Source organism: Notolabrus celidotus, chromosome 22, assembly GCF_009762535.1.
Source record: "Notolabrus celidotus isolate fNotCel1 chromosome 22, fNotCel1.pri, whole genome shotgun sequence".
NCBI classification, from domain to species: domain Eukaryota; kingdom Metazoa; phylum Chordata; class Actinopteri; order Labriformes; family Labridae; genus Notolabrus; species Notolabrus celidotus.
The window spans coordinates 3,947,397-3,966,052 of record NC_048293.1 but is presented as its reverse complement, the minus strand read 5'-3'; the positions used below and the strand labels follow the sequence as shown (position 1 = coordinate 3,966,052).

The 18,656-nt window shown below is 42.1% G+C and overlaps 1 protein-coding gene across 1 annotated transcript in view; it reads left to right on the top strand.

Moving 5' to 3' along the window:
• Positions 1-18,656, top strand: part of plekhh1 (pleckstrin homology domain containing, family H (with MyTH4 domain) member 1) — a 40,824-nt gene that overhangs the window by 14,882 nt on the left and 7,286 nt on the right. The window contains exons 4-28 of the mRNA XM_034674261.1: positions 603-752; positions 851-934; positions 1,166-1,247; positions 1,528-1,710; positions 2,123-2,886; positions 3,368-3,446; positions 5,104-5,195; positions 5,336-5,483; positions 5,614-5,750; positions 5,929-6,039; positions 6,404-6,490; positions 7,176-7,334; positions 9,573-9,653; positions 10,232-10,411; positions 10,501-10,612; positions 12,369-12,481; positions 13,745-13,921; positions 14,139-14,236; positions 14,329-14,506; positions 16,469-16,624; positions 16,879-16,976; positions 17,268-17,409; positions 17,525-17,667; positions 17,829-17,958; positions 18,189-18,272. Coding sequence (XP_034530152.1) covers positions 603-752; positions 851-934; positions 1,166-1,247; positions 1,528-1,710; positions 2,123-2,886; positions 3,368-3,446; positions 5,104-5,195; positions 5,336-5,483; positions 5,614-5,750; positions 5,929-6,039; positions 6,404-6,490; positions 7,176-7,334; positions 9,573-9,653; positions 10,232-10,411; positions 10,501-10,612; positions 12,369-12,481; positions 13,745-13,921; positions 14,139-14,236; positions 14,329-14,506; positions 16,469-16,624; positions 16,879-16,976; positions 17,268-17,409; positions 17,525-17,667; positions 17,829-17,958; positions 18,189-18,272 — 3,768 coding nt within the window. The remainder of the gene's footprint in view (positions 1-602; positions 753-850; positions 935-1,165; positions 1,248-1,527; positions 1,711-2,122; positions 2,887-3,367; positions 3,447-5,103; positions 5,196-5,335; positions 5,484-5,613; positions 5,751-5,928; positions 6,040-6,403; positions 6,491-7,175; positions 7,335-9,572; positions 9,654-10,231; positions 10,412-10,500; positions 10,613-12,368; positions 12,482-13,744; positions 13,922-14,138; positions 14,237-14,328; positions 14,507-16,468; positions 16,625-16,878; positions 16,977-17,267; positions 17,410-17,524; positions 17,668-17,828; positions 17,959-18,188; positions 18,273-18,656) is intronic.

Here is an 18,656-nt window from a genome sequence, read left to right as displayed (position 1 = left end):
GAATCAACATGTCTTAATTCAAAGTCCACTGACCAGCTGTTTTCAATTATTTTGTCTCACAGTATGTTACAAGAAACAATGAGTGGGACTTGAATTGAGATTTTTTTCAAATGTTAAACTGCAGTTTTTAAGCTGAGGGGTGAACTTACCTGCTCAACACTGAGTGATGCACTAGAGGAAATCCTACATTTGGGATCCATAAAGTAACACAAGCTGTCAGATTTAGTGTTTCTTGTCGGAGTATGAGTCAGCCTTTGATGGGATTTAACAAAAGGAGAGTGTGGTTTAAGGGTAAGAAGCCTCATACATTACATGTGACACAAACCCTTTTTTGCTGTTGTGTTTAATCTGCCTTTTGCTGTCATTACTGGCTGCTCCAGGTGTTTTCTGTAGGTGGTAATTTGATGGTGCCCTTTCTTTAAAAACACGAAATACCTGAGAGCTTAGAAAGCTTCTTTCCCGTCAGAGATGGGGAAAAAAAGTAACCTCAGTGGTTTCTTCTCGGCTTTTGTCTGCTGCCCATCAAAACCAAATGAACCATGCACGTTTAAGCTTTCTTTTAGCTTTGCTTATGCATTCAATCCTCTAATTACGCATTTCAGATCCATGTCATGGAAGAAAAGCTTAAGTCTGCAAACATACAGACCAGCGACTCGGAGAGCTCCTTGTACAGAAAGTATCAAGACCTGAACAGTCAGGTTCAAGACAAAGACGATGTGATAAAGAGATTAGAGATCCAGCTGGAAAAACAGGTATGGATGGAGACATCTGATAAAGAATAGAAATGTCCATTTATGCTCATGATGTATAGGATGTAATAATTCATGAACCCTGTTTTCTCTGACTGCAGATCTTAGTCAGAGCCCAGGAGGCAAAAAGTATTGAGGAGAAGGCTGCCAAGATTAAAGACTGGGTCACCTTTAAGCTTAGAGAGGTAAGTCCACGTATGTACATACACTCCTGAAGGCAGCAAGGGCTTCTGGGAAAGCCCTCACCCTGCTTAAGTACTGACACAAAATACATGCTTTTAGTTAAAATGTGTATCACAGCCAGTTATTTATCTGAGTTGTATCTGTTGCCTGCCTAAGAAGTTTAAAAAAGATCATTATTTTATTGATTTCACTGTAAAAGTTGTCATGTAAGTGATGTATGTTCTGTGCTACAGATGGAGCTGGAGAACCAGCAGCTGAAAATGGCCAACCTGAAGCAGTCTGAACAGATAATGTTGCTGCAGGACAAACTACAAGGTGAATACTGTTGTAGCTTCTTTAAAGCGGCATTCTTAGTTGAAGGGTTGAGGAAATTAAAAACTGTGATTCTTTCTTGTCCAACTAGTAAATTAATTTATTATAAATAGTGCTAATTATGCATAATATTGAGTTTTGATAACCTTCTCTGGATATTTTCCACATAATGCTGAGTGTTACTGCAGGGTGAATGATTATATAGACTCAGGAATTTGATGGATACTCTCCCAGAGCTCCAGTGGGAAGAGACTGAATCCCTGTTGTTGTCGGTCTCTTCCAGTTCTCTTCGAGAAACCTGCATCCTGTGGATCTCCCACCACCTCCCCTGTAATGGATACCCACCTGGTTCCTAGCAGTCCGCTGTTTCCTCCCAGCTGCCCTGGCACACCTCCTGCCCAGGACGACAGCTGGAGACAGACAGGTCCTCGAGGGGCCGCCTCGAATATCAAGACCTCACTAACAGGTGTGCTGCCTTTAATTCATATTATCTTGGGATTTGAAGTTTATGAAGCAGGATAGCAAACATTATTTACCAAACTTAGACTTTTATTTTGAACTCTAACACTACTTTTCACATTTTTGTAATAGTTATCACTTATGCCATAATTATTTTCACAGAAATAGAAAAAACTGAGTTTTGGCAACATCTGTGGGATTTTGTTGTGCTAATTAAGGAAAATGACTGCTCAATAAAAGTTTGCATTTTCCTGTTTTGAAATAAAAAAATAATGAGGATAATTGCACCATGATTTCTGAAATTGCGGCATTCATCTAAAAACAGATCAAATAGCTCCTAAAGCTTTCTCTCTGTAGGAGAATCCACTGTTGATATATATACAATAAAATAATGACACTTTTGTAATCCGTCTCCTTAGATGTGAAAAAGTCACCTGAACAGTCCAGTAAAGGGATTTGTCTCGGAGACCTTGCAGCCCACGATGCCCTCTCTCAGAGCTGGAGCAGGGAAGGTCCCAGCAGCCCTGTTTCCATCAGTGGACCAGAGCTTATAGTGATTCAAGAGGGTCCTTTGGGGGGCTCTGACAGGGACAACTCCTCCGATGAGCTCAACAGCAAATTCCGCTCTCAGTGCCTCCATTCGTCCTCATCTTCTTCATCTTCATCCTCAGCCTACGAGATGGCTCATGGACCGAGCTCTCTGGAACCCCCAATCAGATTAACACCCAAAAGCCCGCTCCTGTCGCGCTCCCCTTCCACCAACAACCCTTTCCCCAATCCTCAGATTCACCTGTCGGGCACCAGCATGACGCTACCTAAAGTACGGACTCCGCTCACCCCCCGAGACAGCATCCAGCTGGTTAAGAAGCACTATAGCCAGCCGCAGCCCAGCCTGGACAGACTCCACCACCTTAACGTTAACATTGACATCATGACCCCATCTTCCACCTCCTCCACCCTCAAGAGCACAGGCACTGCCACCTCGCCATTCTCGCAGCTTATTGAGGAAACCGATATCGATGATGGGCCTCCTGATGGCATGGAGGGGGTGGTGGAGGGGTCTGGATTGGAGGAGACAGCCCGGGATGGAGTCTCCTTTGTGGGACTCGCAGAAGAACTGGAGCGGCTTGATCCTGAGGTTCTAAAGCCACCAACGCCTCCTTTGCACCGCTTCCCTTCATGGGTATGAGAGACTCACTCTATCACCTCTTGTACTCGGTGCTGTCTGTATTTTTTCAAGCTGTTATGAGCGAGTGTAGAAAGTTAAAGTTCTTGGCAAAGAAAAAGTCCAACAAATACCCCACTAATAAACAAAATTGTATAATTTTCACAGATTGAAAAAGCTTTAAAAATGTTAGCTTTGAGCTTAGCAAGACTAATGTGATATATCTGAGCTAGGCTAGCTTTTTCCATTTTCATTCAAGATGTTGAGCTAAGCACACGTTTCTGGTGGTGTCATTCCTGGTATTGATCTTCATAGCTTAATCTTAGCAACAAAAAAAGGCTGCCACTCCAAAATTGTAAAAATACTCTCTAAAATTCTGTTTCATACGGATTTTTTGCCCCATTGCTATATCTACCTTTCTGAGGATAAATCTAATGAATGTATAAATGAGATTAAGTGTTCCTATATGTTCATATTTCTCTCTATATTGATCCTGCAGGAGAGTCGGATCTATGCGGTGGCAAAGTCAGGAATGAGAGTGTCAGAGGCTGGTCCTGGAGCCAGGGGCCTAGGAAGAGGTGAGTCACCTGCACAAAATAAACTGACCATCCACTGTTTTTTTTTTACATTCACTTACTTCTCTGGTGGTGACACACACAGAAAAGCTGCATTTCAAATGCAAAGTGGTCTTTAATTATGTGTGTGCGCTTGTCTTTCTGCATGTGTGTCAAGCTCTTGGGTGGTTTGGCAGACGAGTCAGTACTGTGAAGTGACATGTCATTCAGCTGAGTCTAAATCTGCTGAGGTGTGTGTGTGTGCGCGTGTGTGTGTGTAAGTGTGTGGTTAGTTTGGATCTGTCACTGCCGCCTTTGATGTCACTTCCCCCTGCCTGAGGCTCCACACACCTGCACAGGTGTGGGCTCTCAAGAGGATGTTCAGACCCCTCTCTTTTCTCTTAAAGAGCTGAGGAAGAGCATAAGAGTAGAGGTTAAAGAGGAGCAGGGGGAGAGGCTGCTTTTTAATCAGCTGCGATGAAAGGACGTGGTCTGGGTGTAATTACTGCTATGCTTTCTGTCTCGACATCATCCATTTTGCTCACGCTGAAGTTTGACAGCTCTCTGACTGTCGAATATCCTGACTGCCAGAAGCCCAGAGCTGACTGCCAAGTGGCTGTTGTGGATTAAGTCATAGCTTACTCAGCTTCTTCTCATGTTTGTACCTCAAGATGGTTTTGGAGTATTTTCATCCCTGGTAAAATTGATGCAGGAAGTCCTGCCGCAAATTGGAGTAGATTTTGTTAAAAAATCTATACTATGACATATTCTCCTTCAATGCAAAAATGATAGAAAGTCTGTATAGACTGGTCATTCTGCTTTAAGTACATTTCTTAATTTAATTTGGGCTATTGGCTAATTTTGGATGAAACTGGACCTGATACACTACAGGTTTGTGATTGTTTGCATTCAATTTAAACAGGATGATCTTGTTCAGTAATTCTCCTTGAGAAAAACATGAATGAACAGGTAATTTTCAGAAGTGCCAGATTTGATGTGTGTTTGTAATAGTTTACGTGGGTTTGAGCATTGCTAGCTTGAGTTTTTAGCTCAAAGAGAGACTGAGAGAAACAAAGGAAAACAGGATTAAAGGGATTTTCTTTCACAAAAAACTTCATAACAGATCAATAATAAAGGCTTCATTCAGAATTTCAGGAGGTATTGCGGTTACAAATGCTGACTAGGAGCTTATGGTGGCTAACTAATGTAAGCTAATTTGTTATGATACACTTCTGACACAAGATGCTAGCTTGCGTTGCAGCTCAAAGAGGGACTGTGAGAGAGAAAGAAGCTGGGAGAATTCATTATAAAAATGTTAATTGAAGAATGGCAATATTTATTCTACAAAAAGTTTCATAATAAGTTTATTTTTAGCTTAATTTAGCATTGAAGGGGTTTCTGCTGCTCCAGACTATGACCAACTGCCCACAGTGGCTAATGTTTGCTAACAACACTGAAGTGTCAGTTAATTCTTACAATTCACTTCTGTTATGTTCTAGCATTGACTGCTCTTCTGTTTTAACTATGTAGAGCCACTATTTAGCAAAAGTGTTATTTTCACACTTTAAGCTATAGATGTAGTGCTAAATAATATTTAGAAATTCTGTGCTCTTCTCCCTAAAAAGATGTTTTTAACTATTTGAATATATTCTGAAAAGATGTTTTCGCTTGTTTGTTGCAGTGTCAAACTTGCCACAGTATCCAGTTGCAGGTCCATTCACCCAGCTGATCTATAAGAATATAAATGTACCAGTATATACCACACTGAAAGGGGTGAGTGAAACATTATTATTAAGAAAGCCTTTCCTTTAAATGTAGTTAACTCTGTGTTGAAATCATAAGAACAGTTTTTATCTGCGCTAAAATTATGTTGGGTGGAAATTACATCAACCTCTTTCCACTGCTTGTTTCAGAAAGCCACTCAGATCAGCAGTGTACCTCTGCCTGACGATGACTCTGGCTCTGAGGACGACAGCAGCTCTCTGGCCAGTTTACGGACCTCCATCCTGAGTCCAGACAGGAAGGGGAGTGTCCCAGGGAGCCCACGTGCTGTGAAGAGAGGTGAAGATTTAAAGATTTCAGTGTGTTCTGTCTTGAATAGCCCGTCCCATGCTTATTTTTCCTCCTTCAATCACTTCTAGCATGCCTGACTAATTCTACGTCATGCATGTACAATCTCTTATTTTCCTAGGTGTGTCGATGTCCTCCATTAGCTCAGAGAGTGATTATGCCATTCCTCCTGATGCATATTCCCTGGACAGTGACTACTCTGAACCAGAACACAAAGTCCAAAGAACCTCCTCCTACTCCTGCGAGAGCACTGGGCCTGTGAGTGGAGTCTTCATTTTTCCTCTTTTACTCACTATCAAAATAGCTGAAAACATCAATACTCTGCTGGTCTAAATGAACATGCTTCTACATTTAAAAAATAATGCATGTTAGAAAGTCAGATTTAGTATGACCATGCTGATGTGTTGGATTAACTCCTGTGCTGTTGTGTCTGCAGGAGATGCTGGAGAAGTCTGGGTACCTGCTGAAGATGGGCAGTCAGGTTAAAGCCTGGAAGCGTCGCTGGTTCATCTTGAGGAATGGAGAGATTCTCTACTACAAATCTCCTGTGAGTGTGTCTCCCTGCGAGCCTGGCTGTCTGCTTCCTTCTAAGGTTTTATCATCTGCACAGAAAACATTGCAGGAATATTTCAAAATCTTGTGTGTTTGCATGGAAGATGGCTTCAGATGAAGGAGCATATATCATCTTAATAACTCATCACTGACAACGTTGTTAAAAAGCATGAATCATTTCTACAGTAGCACAGTCTTTGAATAATATAACTGACAATAACTCATCACTGACAATGTTGTAACTGTAGTATAAAAACATAATGATCACTACAGTAACACAGTCTTTGAATAAATGAATGAATTTGGACAGGGTTAAAATTGTATTCTGAACATTTGTGTGTTTTGATGTGTGTGTGCAGAGTGACGTGATCAGAAAACCTCAGGGTCAGATTGAGCTGAACTCATCCTGCAGTATAGTTCGTGGAGAAGGAGCGCAGACATTTCAGGTGAGTGGACAACATTTCAGAAACCAGACTTTGGATTAATGGTCTTGTGGGTTTGAATTAGACTTTGTGCTGTGGTGCATACAAATAAACAAAGGAAAAGTATAAAATGTAGGGAGATAGGAGAAAGTAGTACCCTTCCTGCTTTCATCAACTTAGATAAAATAATAATGTGTAAATATAAAAGAATATTGTGAAAAATATGTGTAATTTCTCTTTCTTGAAGTTGAATAAAAAGCTGTTCAGTTTAAGTTTTTAAAAGTTTTTGAACCCCTCAGCACAGGATCTTGAAACAGCTCATTTTTGTGCAACAGGGTCCCCAGAAAGGAGAGTTTGATTTATGCTGCACTTCTTTCTGCAGGTTAAGTAACAAGTTGAAATAGTATCCCACTTTGGACAGGTCTGCAGTTGAAATACTAAATAAGAAAAACTTAAACTAAGACAGCAGCAAGAGAGGACATGCAGCTCCACACTCGCATTGTGTCTTATTATAGCACTGCATTACAGTAGAGCTTTACTGCTGCATACCAGAGAAGCAGCTTAAAATTACATCAGGTATAACATTGGCCTGGAATGTTTTCCTGGCTCTTCGAAGGCTGATTCTGATCTCCTCTGACACCATGATGCTATCTCAGTCAGCTTGGCTTAGTATTTCCCTCATATTTCTCCTCCTTTTTTGTCTCATCAGCTGATCACAGAAAAGAAGACCTTCTATCTGACCGCAGATTCACCCAATATCCTGGAGGAGTGGATCAGGGTTCTGCAGAACATACTCAAAGTCCAGGCCAGCAGTCCTGTTACTGTGGAGACCACCGCCAAGCCCACCACGAGAGGTTGGCTCACAAAGGTCAGGAGACAGAAGTCATGAGATGCTGTATCAATTAAAGACCCAGAAAAGGGTGCTCTCTTTCGATAAGATCAATAGCACTCCAAGGTCTGTAAGCTAAACATAAAGCTACTTCCAGGAGATATTTAGCTAAGCTTAGCTGAAACACTGAAAACAGGAAACAGCTAGTTTGGCTCATTCCCAAGGTAAAAAAATCCATCCAGCAGCACCTCTAAAGAGCACTATTGTCTAACTAACTATATGTGTGGTTGTATAATGACAGGTTCCAGTTTAACAGCTTTGTGCACTAGAATATTTTTAGCTAGGTGGAGATCCCAGCACGTCACTACTCCAGCCCAAGAAATAGATAGTACCCTCTTGTAAACAATTCAATATCTCAGTTTTCCCTTTTGTTTTTGTACAGCTCAAACAAAGAAGGTGACACAGTAAAAAGTGAGCTGTAGAGTTACTTGTGGATTTTTCTTGTTTACCTATGAAAGCTCTTTTAGATCATTTTGCTAGGCTAAACTAAGCTTAATTATTGTAGCTTTATATGTTACACACTTACTCTATTCTGATCCAATTTTGTATCCATTTATTTCCCCCCTTTTGTACGTATTTTGTAACTTATAGTGAGCAGGTGGTTATGCAAATAAGTCCCAACATGGTGAGCACGACCAATGCGCTTCATCATCACTCATTCTGAATTTGGATTCTAATCTGTTCAACCACCCACTCACGATACATTAGCCTGCTTATTACCCTTATAGCTATCTGAAGCTGTAAAGCAGCTGACGCAGAATATTTCATTAAAGATGATTTGATTTGGTTTTAAAAGACTTGTTTATACAGCTGAAAAAAGTCTCTCTGATTACACGGTTGGTAACTCTTCCAGGATAAGAGATTCGGTGAAAGGTTTTGCCACAGTGTCAACAGTCAGACGTGAAATTCTGCGGTTGATTTAATGTGAACTGTGCAATCTGGTTGTCCGTATTGTTCCTTTGGCTGTTGAGAATGAATCACTGTTGTTTTGGTGTTTTGACCAATCAGAGTCAAGTACTTCTTTGAATTCGATTAGAAATAAATTGATAAATTGTATATGATTTTTATTCGGTCATAAAGTATCAGAAAATAATTCTGAGACACATCTCTTTTGCGTTTCTTATTTTTTGTGAACAGCAGTTTTAGTATTTTTTTTTATCTCAGTGATGGGTTAACTGGTTATCTGCATTGTTTTATGGGTTCTGCTCAATTTTCCACTGCTCTGAGTTCACACAGATTCAGACTCAATACTGTTTGATGTATATTGTGGGCCTTTTGTACACTTGCTGATTTAATGGAGTTAATTTTATTTTGGTTACAAAGTTGCCTTGCCTCTGATTAAATAACTTGATTTGTATTTAAATCTCTGCTTCCCTAAGAGGTGTAGATTAGCCAGCCTTCCTCCCTGAAGTATATGCCAGAGATAAGTCTTTTCAGGCTAAGCGTCCTCTTTCAGACAGAGATGGAAGTGTCTGTCACTGGGGCGGTGGAGGGTTTGACAGAACACTCTTCAGGCAGATTCTTGAGAGCCTCCTTCACGTTGGGACACGGCTGTAAGGCTCGAGCCGCTGGAATGCTCGACATCTCTTTCTCTTCTTCCTTCCACTTCTCCCTGCCTTTCTTTAGCTAGAGACAGTCTGTGGGTAAAATTAAGACACTTAAACATCTGACTGGTGTGTGTGATGGGTCTCTGACAGATGACTGACAGCCTCAAACTAAGATGATGGCACCCAAGTCATCTTACCGGCCCCCCCAAATCCCTCCCTGAGAGTGGTCTTTGATCTGCTGGTTATGACGTGATCTCGGTGCAGACGGGGAGCTGCCCTGCCTTTCTGCATAGTTAACCCTGGCGACCTCTGTGAGAGAAGCACAGCTGGCTTTGCGATGATGGTATCCTTTAGTGACATCACTGCAGCATTCATATTTCCAAAACTCACTGAAAACAATCTGCTGCACAAAGAGAGAGGGGTTACTATCATCTGAAGCAGCTGCTGCATTCCTGCTTGTATTAAAGTTGAATATGATCAAAGCTTAGATGCACATTGTACATTTTATTTTGGAAACAGCGTCTGACATCTGCTGGACAAATGCAGGAATTCTGTCAAGCTTTCAGAAGCCTCTCTGGAGTTTCAAAGAAGAACAGCGTCATGTTTACTTCTGTCACATGGGACTTGTCTTGATACTTTTCTCATTATCGTACATTGTGTTTTGTTTCAGGTCAAACATGGACACTCTAAGCTGGTGTGGTGTTCTCTGGTTGGAAAAGTCTTCTACTACTACAGAAATCAGGAGGACAAAGTATGCAAAACTAATCCGTTCCTTCTTCCAGCATGCTCTCATCTGCTTTTAACTTTGTCTTTTGTGAGATTATATCAACACCTACTGAAAAAATGTGAGCTTTGTTGTTGATGTTCTCTGTTCGTTTTCTTTATTTGAAAGGAACAATTGGATTTTTTTTTAACATTCAGACAAGGTGTGAGTGTACCTGAGTTTGGAAAAGACAGTTTTCATTGTTAGTGATCTTCTTGTAGTAGTAAGATGTCTACACGAAGAAGAAAAACTTAACTGGCTCAAGTCAGACAACAGACTCCTATTTGATATTTTCTTTCCAAGAGTTCCTCAGCTAATGGAGTTTTTGCCTTAAGATGTTTTGTAAGAGAAAATGAGTCAAACTGTTGGTCTATATAGTCATGCACTCTGTCCTACCTATCCATGACATTACTGTAAAGATAACTGCAGACTCCTTGGGATCCGACAAGGATTGGACTTTGAGAATCGCAGGTTAAGCCAAACATACTTAAAGTAGTAAGCTTTTCCCTACTCCAGTTACCATCATTGTTTGTTTGACTGCTTCATTCTTCTTCTTCTTCTCTTAGCTCCCTCTGGGTCAGCTTCAGATGCGAGAGGCCTCCGTACAGGAAGTGGATCGATCCTGTGACTCAGACGAGGATTACGAGACCGGCAGTCGAGGTTTCCTCTCCTCGCACTGCACTCTAGTAGTCCAACCCAGAGACCAGAGTCCAACATACCTGCTCATTGGCACCAAGCAGGAGAAGGTTGTTGCAGCAGACGTTATGAAAGTTGAACTTTTATTCTTACTCCAGTAGAGTGTGTGAATAACAAACATGTGTTTTTTTCCTCTCAGGACACATGGTTGTATCACCTGACTGTTGCTGCAGGCAGCAGTGCAACCTTTAAAGTGGGCACAGAGTACGAGCAGCTCATCGGTAAACTGCTCGATGCTGAGGGAGACCCAGGTGAGAAAAGAAACATCAGTCGTTACAGTCAGCTGAGATCTGAATTCACATTTTTCTGTGTAAATAACAATTCAAAACAATATCAGACTTCTTTTTTTAAAATCCTAGAATACCCGAGGCATGGTGTGTTACAAAGAAGAGAGGTGGTTTCTGTTTAGTGACTTCTTGTCCCTCTTTGATATTTAGAAATCCAAACCATTGACTGTATGTAGCATTCATTTCTGTCTATTAAGAGCTTTGAAGTCAAAAGACATCCTCCATGGGTGCTGACATATTGTGCTGGTACCCTCAGGAGGGTACAGCCCACAGCAGAACAGACTCTTGAATTGATCTGAAGCAGACACTTTTTTTTACAGAAAGTTTGATGACTCTTTTGCTAGTGTGTGTGTTACATTTCCTTCTAGTCGTTCCTCTTATACTCCAGCACAGAACACTGAAGGAGCTCGCATTTGTAAACAGACTTTTCAATCCATCATCTTTTGAAATCAAATAACTAATCAAAACTAAACTTCTGTTGAAACTTAGTGCATGGAAAGAAAACAGCATAATAAGAAACTGTAGCGACAGAAACCATGTCTGAGAGGAATGTATTTTCAGTAGCAGTGATGGGACAATTTAATAAGCAGAGGCACACAGACTCACCTGTGCCTCTGAGTTTCATTCTGACCTAAGTGAATTCATTTAGCTGTTCTGCAGAATGTAACTTAGTTACATGCACATGTTGCTCTGCTTCTTGTGCTGCTTTAAGTTAACCTGCTGCAACTGATGCTGTCGTTAATCTGTCGGAATCACCTCAGGGGTCATGTGGCTACGAAGAAAAGCAGATGATGTTTTTATTATTTGAATGGTTTTATGAAAAAAATAACTTCCTTTTTTGTATATTTCTTTTAGAATAATGGATAAAGTATGCAATTTTAAACAATTAAAATGTTGTTTTATTTTGAAAGGAACCTCGCAATCAGTGTCTCGGGACCACTGCAATGATATACTGTCACTATAGCTGCTGTTTTAATCACAGTCCAATCAAATCAATCCACAGAGAGGAGTTAAAGAAAATTTAACAACTTTTGAAATCAGGCTTTTTGTGAGTCAGATTGTTGTTAGCTGTAGAGAGTAGCTGTATTAAAGGCAAGATAATGTACAGTGAGCAGCTCATTATCATAGAAATAAAGACCAGTGCCTTCTTTAAACTCTTGAACAGTCCAGCAGGGTTTATTTTGTCACCCTCTTTATTTGTCATATTACAAACGAGAGGGTTTAAGTTTCAGGCAAAGAAATGTTATGATGTAAAAACACTTCAAATCATGAAAGATACAAATTTACAGAAAAACAGCACCTCAGAATTTCAAAGTTATCATTTTTTGAGGATGTAATTAAAAATAAGTGCTAATAAAAATAGATTCCGCTTCATCCTATTCTTTGTGTAAAACCCTGTAGTGTTTATACTGTAACATTTGGAGATACAGTAGGTAAAAATAATTGACTGTAAGGCTTAAAGCTTTGCTAAGTCTCTCTATAAGTGGATACTAACATACTCAGAAGCTTTCTACTTGTTATTTTGATCCTGGATGTCTGACCGCCTTAATCCACGCTGCAGACGGTGTTTACAACTGGAGCTCTGTGTGTGAGTTTTTGTCAGCTGTTGAGTCATTACAGCTTTGAAACTCAATCTTTATGTTTGTGTGTGTGTGCGTGTGCCGCGTGGGGTTGTATATTTATGTGTGTGTGTGTGTGTGTGTGTGTGTCCTTTTCCCAGAATCCGCCTTGTGGAAGAGCGAGGCCTTGAGCTTCTGTAAGGAGGGTCTGCGCTCGCCTCTCACCACGCTGCCCTCTGAAGCTCTGCAGACAGAAGCTCTCAAGCTTTTCAAGGTTGGCCTCTCCACCTCTAACCTCTCTGTCTGTCTCTTTTGAATCTCTTCCACTCTCTTTTATCCTCTCCCTTTCAATCCTTTCTCTTGAATCCCTTTCTTCCCCCCTGTCTGACCTGCTCTCTCTACCAGGGTCTGTTCAAGGCATCATCCACCCTACTCCAGTTTGTCCCCTCCATAGCCCCCCATTATCCCCCTCCCACTCCTCACATGCACTCTGTTGCCCTCCTCTTCTCTTCCCTCCTGCCTTCAAACCAGATCAAAGGCTCGAGGACGAGGGCCCCAGCTCATTAAAAGTGTGGAAGAGAGATAATGGCCTTGATTATCTGCTCTGATTGAGGCTAACTGTCCTCTGGTGTGAAAGGAGCCCCTTCAGAGCCGAGACATGGGAGGTCAGGGCCTTCAGAGAGTGGCAGCAATAGATACAGAAGCCACAGGATGGGGTTCAAGTAAAAAAAAAAAGCAGAGAGAACAGGAACCTTGTAGGAAGATGGCAGATCCCTTTCCTCTCTTTTCAGCTCTGCAGCCCTCAGAAGCCCCCTCCTCATGCTCCGCTGCAGTCACCACGCTGCAGGACTGAGAGTTGAATGGATCGGCTCTCCCTTTGACCAGCCAGCCTTAAAAAACAGTCCCAAACACACACACACACACACACACAAAGATGCAGAATGAATGCTAGTGACGCGCTTTTCAAGTCTCCGCTCTGCTTCATGCCTTTGAAGTTTTAATGAATCTGACAAGAGCGATGAAAAGTGTTAAATTGGTTCTTTGTCTTCAGCCGTGCATGTGGATGAGAACAAAGGTTACTTCAGAAATAATGACACATATTTGAGCTCTCTCCGACCTCATGCCATGTGTTTTTGTTTTTCACTTCTTCTGACTCGAACATACAGACGTTCATTATTATGAATGTTGTTGTGGATGAAACATGCGATGCACCCTGATCATTTGAGAGCTTTAGTAACATATTTTACAACTTTTGATAGAGCCATGCTACCAGTTTCCACCTGTTTGCAGCCTTAATGCTAAGCTAGGCTAATCATGCATTTATTTGCAATAGACACCAGAGTGGTACTGACCTTTTATATCTATTTATTGAAAGAAACACGAGAAATATTTCCCAAAAATGTAAGAAAACAGATCTGTGCTGCTCTAAGTTGCATCCAGAGTACTCATCCTCCAGTGCATCTGGAGTCCCTGGTATGTGTTTGGCTCCACCTGCTGGTCAAGCAGTGGAACTAATTCACTGTTTTTGTCTCTGCAGTCCTGTCAGCTCTTCATCAACGTGCTGGTCGAGTCTCCATCCATCGATTACCACACCTCCCTGGCCCAGAATGCTTTGCAAGTGTGCCTGACCCACCCTGAGCTGCAGAACGAAATGTTCTGTCAGCTGATCAAGCAGACCAACCAGCGGACGCCACACAACTACTCCCTGACACAGGTTAGACTGCTGCAAACTGAAGCATATGAAGAGAAACGTAGTGAAACAGAGAATTATTTTAATTTCACTTTAAATCTTTTGCAAATTACACAACAAAAAAACCTGCAGGTAGAGTTTTATGTTCTCAGCAAAATGTTCCATATGAAAAATGTATGCATATAAAATTGGAACTGAATTAAAGTAAAGCTTTTCATCTTTTTACCACCTCATCATGTAGTGCTGGCAGCTGTTGTCTCTGTGTGTGGCTCTGTTTCTGCCTCAACAACACTTTCTCTGGTACCTGAAACAGTATCTTCAGCGTAATGCTGACCCCAGGTGAGGCGCCCTTTAACGCACAGAAGAAAAACTCCACACTGACATTTTTTTTTATGTGCAGTTCATCAGTTTCTAACTCTTTGTTCCTGCAGGAGTGAGGTGGGGAAGTATGCTGTGTACTGTCAGAGGTCTGTGGAGAGAACTCTGCAGAATGGAGAGCGGGAAGCCAAACCCTCACGTATGGAGATTGTGTCCATCCTGCTGAGAAACCCTTACCACCACTCACTGCCATTCAGCATCCCGGTGCACTTCATGAACAACACCTACCAGGTAACACAGTCATGAGAGTACAATGCACCGCCAGAGTGTTGGAGTGATGTTAATAATAGTAATAATAATAATAATAATTCATAGAATTTAGATGAAAACTAAAGAAAGAAAATAAAACACATAAATAAAAACAAACAAAACAGGGATAGAGGTGGGGTGGGGGGAGAGGTCATGTGTTGTATGCTTTTTGGAACAGGTAGGTCTTGAGGTGGTTTTTGAAAGAGAGGAGAGAGTCAGAGTTGCGGATGTGTGGAGGGAGAAAGTTCCAGAGAGTGGGGGCAGCGATGGTAAAGGCTCTGTCCCCCAAGGTGCGGTGCTTGGACTTGGTGATAGGGGACAGGAGGTTGGCATCTGAGGATCTGAGGCGGCGAGATGGGGAGTGGCGTTTGAGGAGGTCGGTCAGGTAAGAGGGGGCGAGGTTATTGAGGGCTTTGTAGGTGATGAGCAGGATCTTGAAGTGGATTCGGTGCTGAATGGGGAGCCAGTGGAGGTGCTGAAGGATGGGAGTGATGTGGGCTCTGGAGCGGGAGTGGGTGAGCAAACGGGCGGCTGAATTTTGGACATATTGAAGTTTTTTGAGGTCGGTGGAGGGGAGGCCGTAAAGAATGCTGTTGCAATAGTCCAGTCGGGAGGTTATGAAGGCGTGGATGAGGGTTTCTGCAGCAGAGGAGGAGAGAGAGGATCTGAGCCGTGCGATGTTGCGGAGATGAAAAAAGGATACTTTGGTGATGTTTCTGATGTGAGGTTTGAAGGAGAGGGTGGGGTCGAGGATGATGCCGAGGTTACGGACTACTGTGGAGGGTGTGACTGTGTGGTTGTCGATGCGTAGTGAGAAGTTCTGGGTGGAGGGGAGGAGGGATTTGGGGCCGATTAGAATGATTTCAGATTTATTGCAGTTGAGTTTTAGGAAATTAACAAATGGATTTATTGTGTAAGCCTGACTAAAACTGGATTTCTAATAGAGACTGACCGATATGGTTTTTTCAGGGCAGATATCGATGCTGATTATTAGTAGTCAAGGAGACCGATAACCAATATTTGGAGGTGTAACTGCTGCAGGCAGAAGAGCACATCTGTGTTATAGCTGTAAATAGTGCAAAAACGAACGGACTTCCTGGCGACAAATTAAAGTGCTGAAAAAATCCAAGTGCAGCGTGCACCTAAACAGAAGTGAGTGCTCGGGGTGGAACCTTTAAAAAATCCCTAAATCACGTGGCAGAAATGACACCATCTGCAGAAACGATAGCATAGCTTGCGTTCCATTTCTCCCTGCAGTTTCTCATTGGCTGATTGGCTCTGCATGTAACCAATCAGAAGGTGTAGCGACAGCAGATAGAGAGGCGCGGCTGCATCAGAGCCAAAATAACTCAGTTTTAAATTGATCTCTTTTCGGCCGTCAAATTTTTAAAAAAAAGGCTGATGCCGATATGCGTCAAAATGCTGAATATCGGCACCGATAATCGGCCTGGTTGATAATCGGTCTGTAAGATAAGATAAGATAAGATAAAGCTTTGTTGTCTGCCCCAGATGGTGGCAGAAATTCTTCTTTGACAGGGCTCAAACAGGCACATACACTTCACAGTAAAGACAAAAACAGAAACGAAAACATATAGTTGAAACACATTCTAAAGACAAGCATCCATAAACATAAACAGCAACAGGCTCACTAATTTCTAAGCTGACATATACCTAGAGAGTGCAGTTGGGGATCGATTTTTTCTTGTATGCACCTCAATCAGGCCTACCTGATTCCAACTGCTAAACTTAACCAGAATGCCATGTCAGCAATAGTCATTTTTCCAAATCATTTTCTCTTCTAACATATTTTTGTGCTTTTATGTCATCAGTGTAGCTTTGCAGATTTCGGACCTCTTGTCTCATAACCTCTATCAAGTATGTTGGCGCTGATAAAACTCCAAACCTCAATCTAAGAGGAGATGTATTCTCTGTCCTCTCTCCCAGGTGGTGGGTTTTGACGGCTCAACCACGGTGGAAGAGTTCCTCAACACGCTGAACCAGAGGATCTGTGTGAGGAAGCCTCAGCTGTCCGGCTTTGCCCTCTTTACTGATGATCCATCAGGCAAAGACCTGGAGCACTGCCTGCAGCCGTCTGCCAAGGTGAGAAGACGGGTCACTGAACATGTGAGGGGGGAAGAAACCACAGACACACCACTGAGGACACAACACTGAGTCTCTCTCCCTCCAGTGTTTTCATAAATTAAGACACTTCTGTGACCTCTTGATTTTTTTCAAAGCTGATTTTTAAATTCACCAACATTGTAGCTACATTTAAGCTCCTGCCACCTGCTGACAGAACTAAGCATAATAACACTCTGTATAACTGACTGACTTATTTGTGTTCTTTCTACTAGATCTGTGATGTCATTTCTAAATGGGAGCAGGCCCTAAAGGAGCTGCATCCTGGGAAAAATGAGGGGACGAGGATTGTCCGCTTAACGTACAAAAACAGGTACGATTTCTAGAGTTACAACACACACACACACACACACACTGTGTGCTCACTAACATTTGTCTGAATAAGACAGGCCTTTCAAAAATAAGATGCACATCACAGTAAAACTACAGCCACATGATACATGTTCTACCTTTCTCTCTATTTAGTTAGACTTCTTAAGCATTGGTGTTAGATTCCAGGTATCATGGAAATCAATACAATTTGTGTGTGTGTGTGTGTGTGTGTAATACAAGTGTCTATCAGAAACACATTTTTCACAAAGGTACTTCCTTTCTGCACAAATAGGTTGAGCTTCAAATCTCAGGTGAAAGGAGAGACAGAGCGAGAGCGCCTCCTGCTGGCGTACCAGGTGAATGATGAAGTTCAACATGGACACTTCCCTGTGAACAAAGAGCTGGCTCTTGAGGTGGCTGCCCTCATGGCACAGGTCTGTAAATATCATGTTGAATAATAATAAGAAGGATGTTTTTGATTTATGAGATATGTATTTCTGTCCTTTTTTTATTAAATGATGTCTCTCTTTTAACATTCTTTAAACCCAGGTTGAACATGGTGACCTGGAGAGGCCAGCTGTCTCCTCTCCTCCCGGCTCTCCTCAGCATAAATCTCAGCTGACCCTCCTGCAGGCCTTAGAGCGCTTCTACCCCAAACGCTACAAACAGGACTGCAGCTCAGAGCAGCTCAGGTAAAACAAACACCTCTGTTATACAAAATGAACAGGCATGCGGCCCTCCTGTCATGAATTGGTTTTACACATTGGTGTATTTCGGCGAGCCCTGATCAGACACAGTTCTGCAGAAACATCTTGTTGCAAAGGTTTAACAAATGTTACTCTTCTCCTTCCAGAGATCTTACCGAGCGTCTGGCCACTAAGTGGTCTATGCTACGTGGATGCAGTGCATCCGAGTGTGTGAGAATATACCTTACTGTGGCCCGGAAGTGGCCGCTGTTTGGAGCTAAACTCTTCAGTGCCAAGGTGAGAGAGAAAACTTTACATCAGTCTACATCTCTTTGTCAGTATATGCTTCGAAGTCTTGCTAAGACATCCAGAGGAAGAAAACATATTAACACAGCCATCACTTCACACCTTCAAACACAGGTCAGACCAGTTTGAGCCTCTGAAGAAGACCCAGACAGGAAGCTGTAACCTTTACCAGGACAGATTACACCTGAAACATGACCTTTCTTTATTTGTCCTGTCCACAGCCGGTCCCACCCTCACCTGTAGAGCAGAGCCAGGTGTGGCTGGCAGTCAATGAAGATGGACTGTGTGTGTTGGATTATACAATGGTGAGTTTTCAACTTTAATGAACAACAAGCACCAGAGTGAGAAGCCTGCTCAGGTTAAAGTCTACTCCTGCTAGATTAGGCAGTACACTCTGCCTCCCCCTACCAAGCAAGTAATAAGAAAAGCTTGTCAGACAAATGTGAGTAATATTATACAAAATGCATTAATTCCTGAAATTGTTCTTCAGTTACGTTTCACCTCTTTATAAAATGATAAAAAAGAGACAAAGGTACAAGTACCTGAAACATTCCGACTTTGTTCGTTTCCCTTTACTTCAGTCAATAGCTCAAAAGGGGGGATTTCTGTACGACTGCACTGCTCGGCTGGCTGCAGCACAGCTGTGGAGCTTTGTTGACCCTCTGGTCTGAAGTTATTTCTCTTTGTGG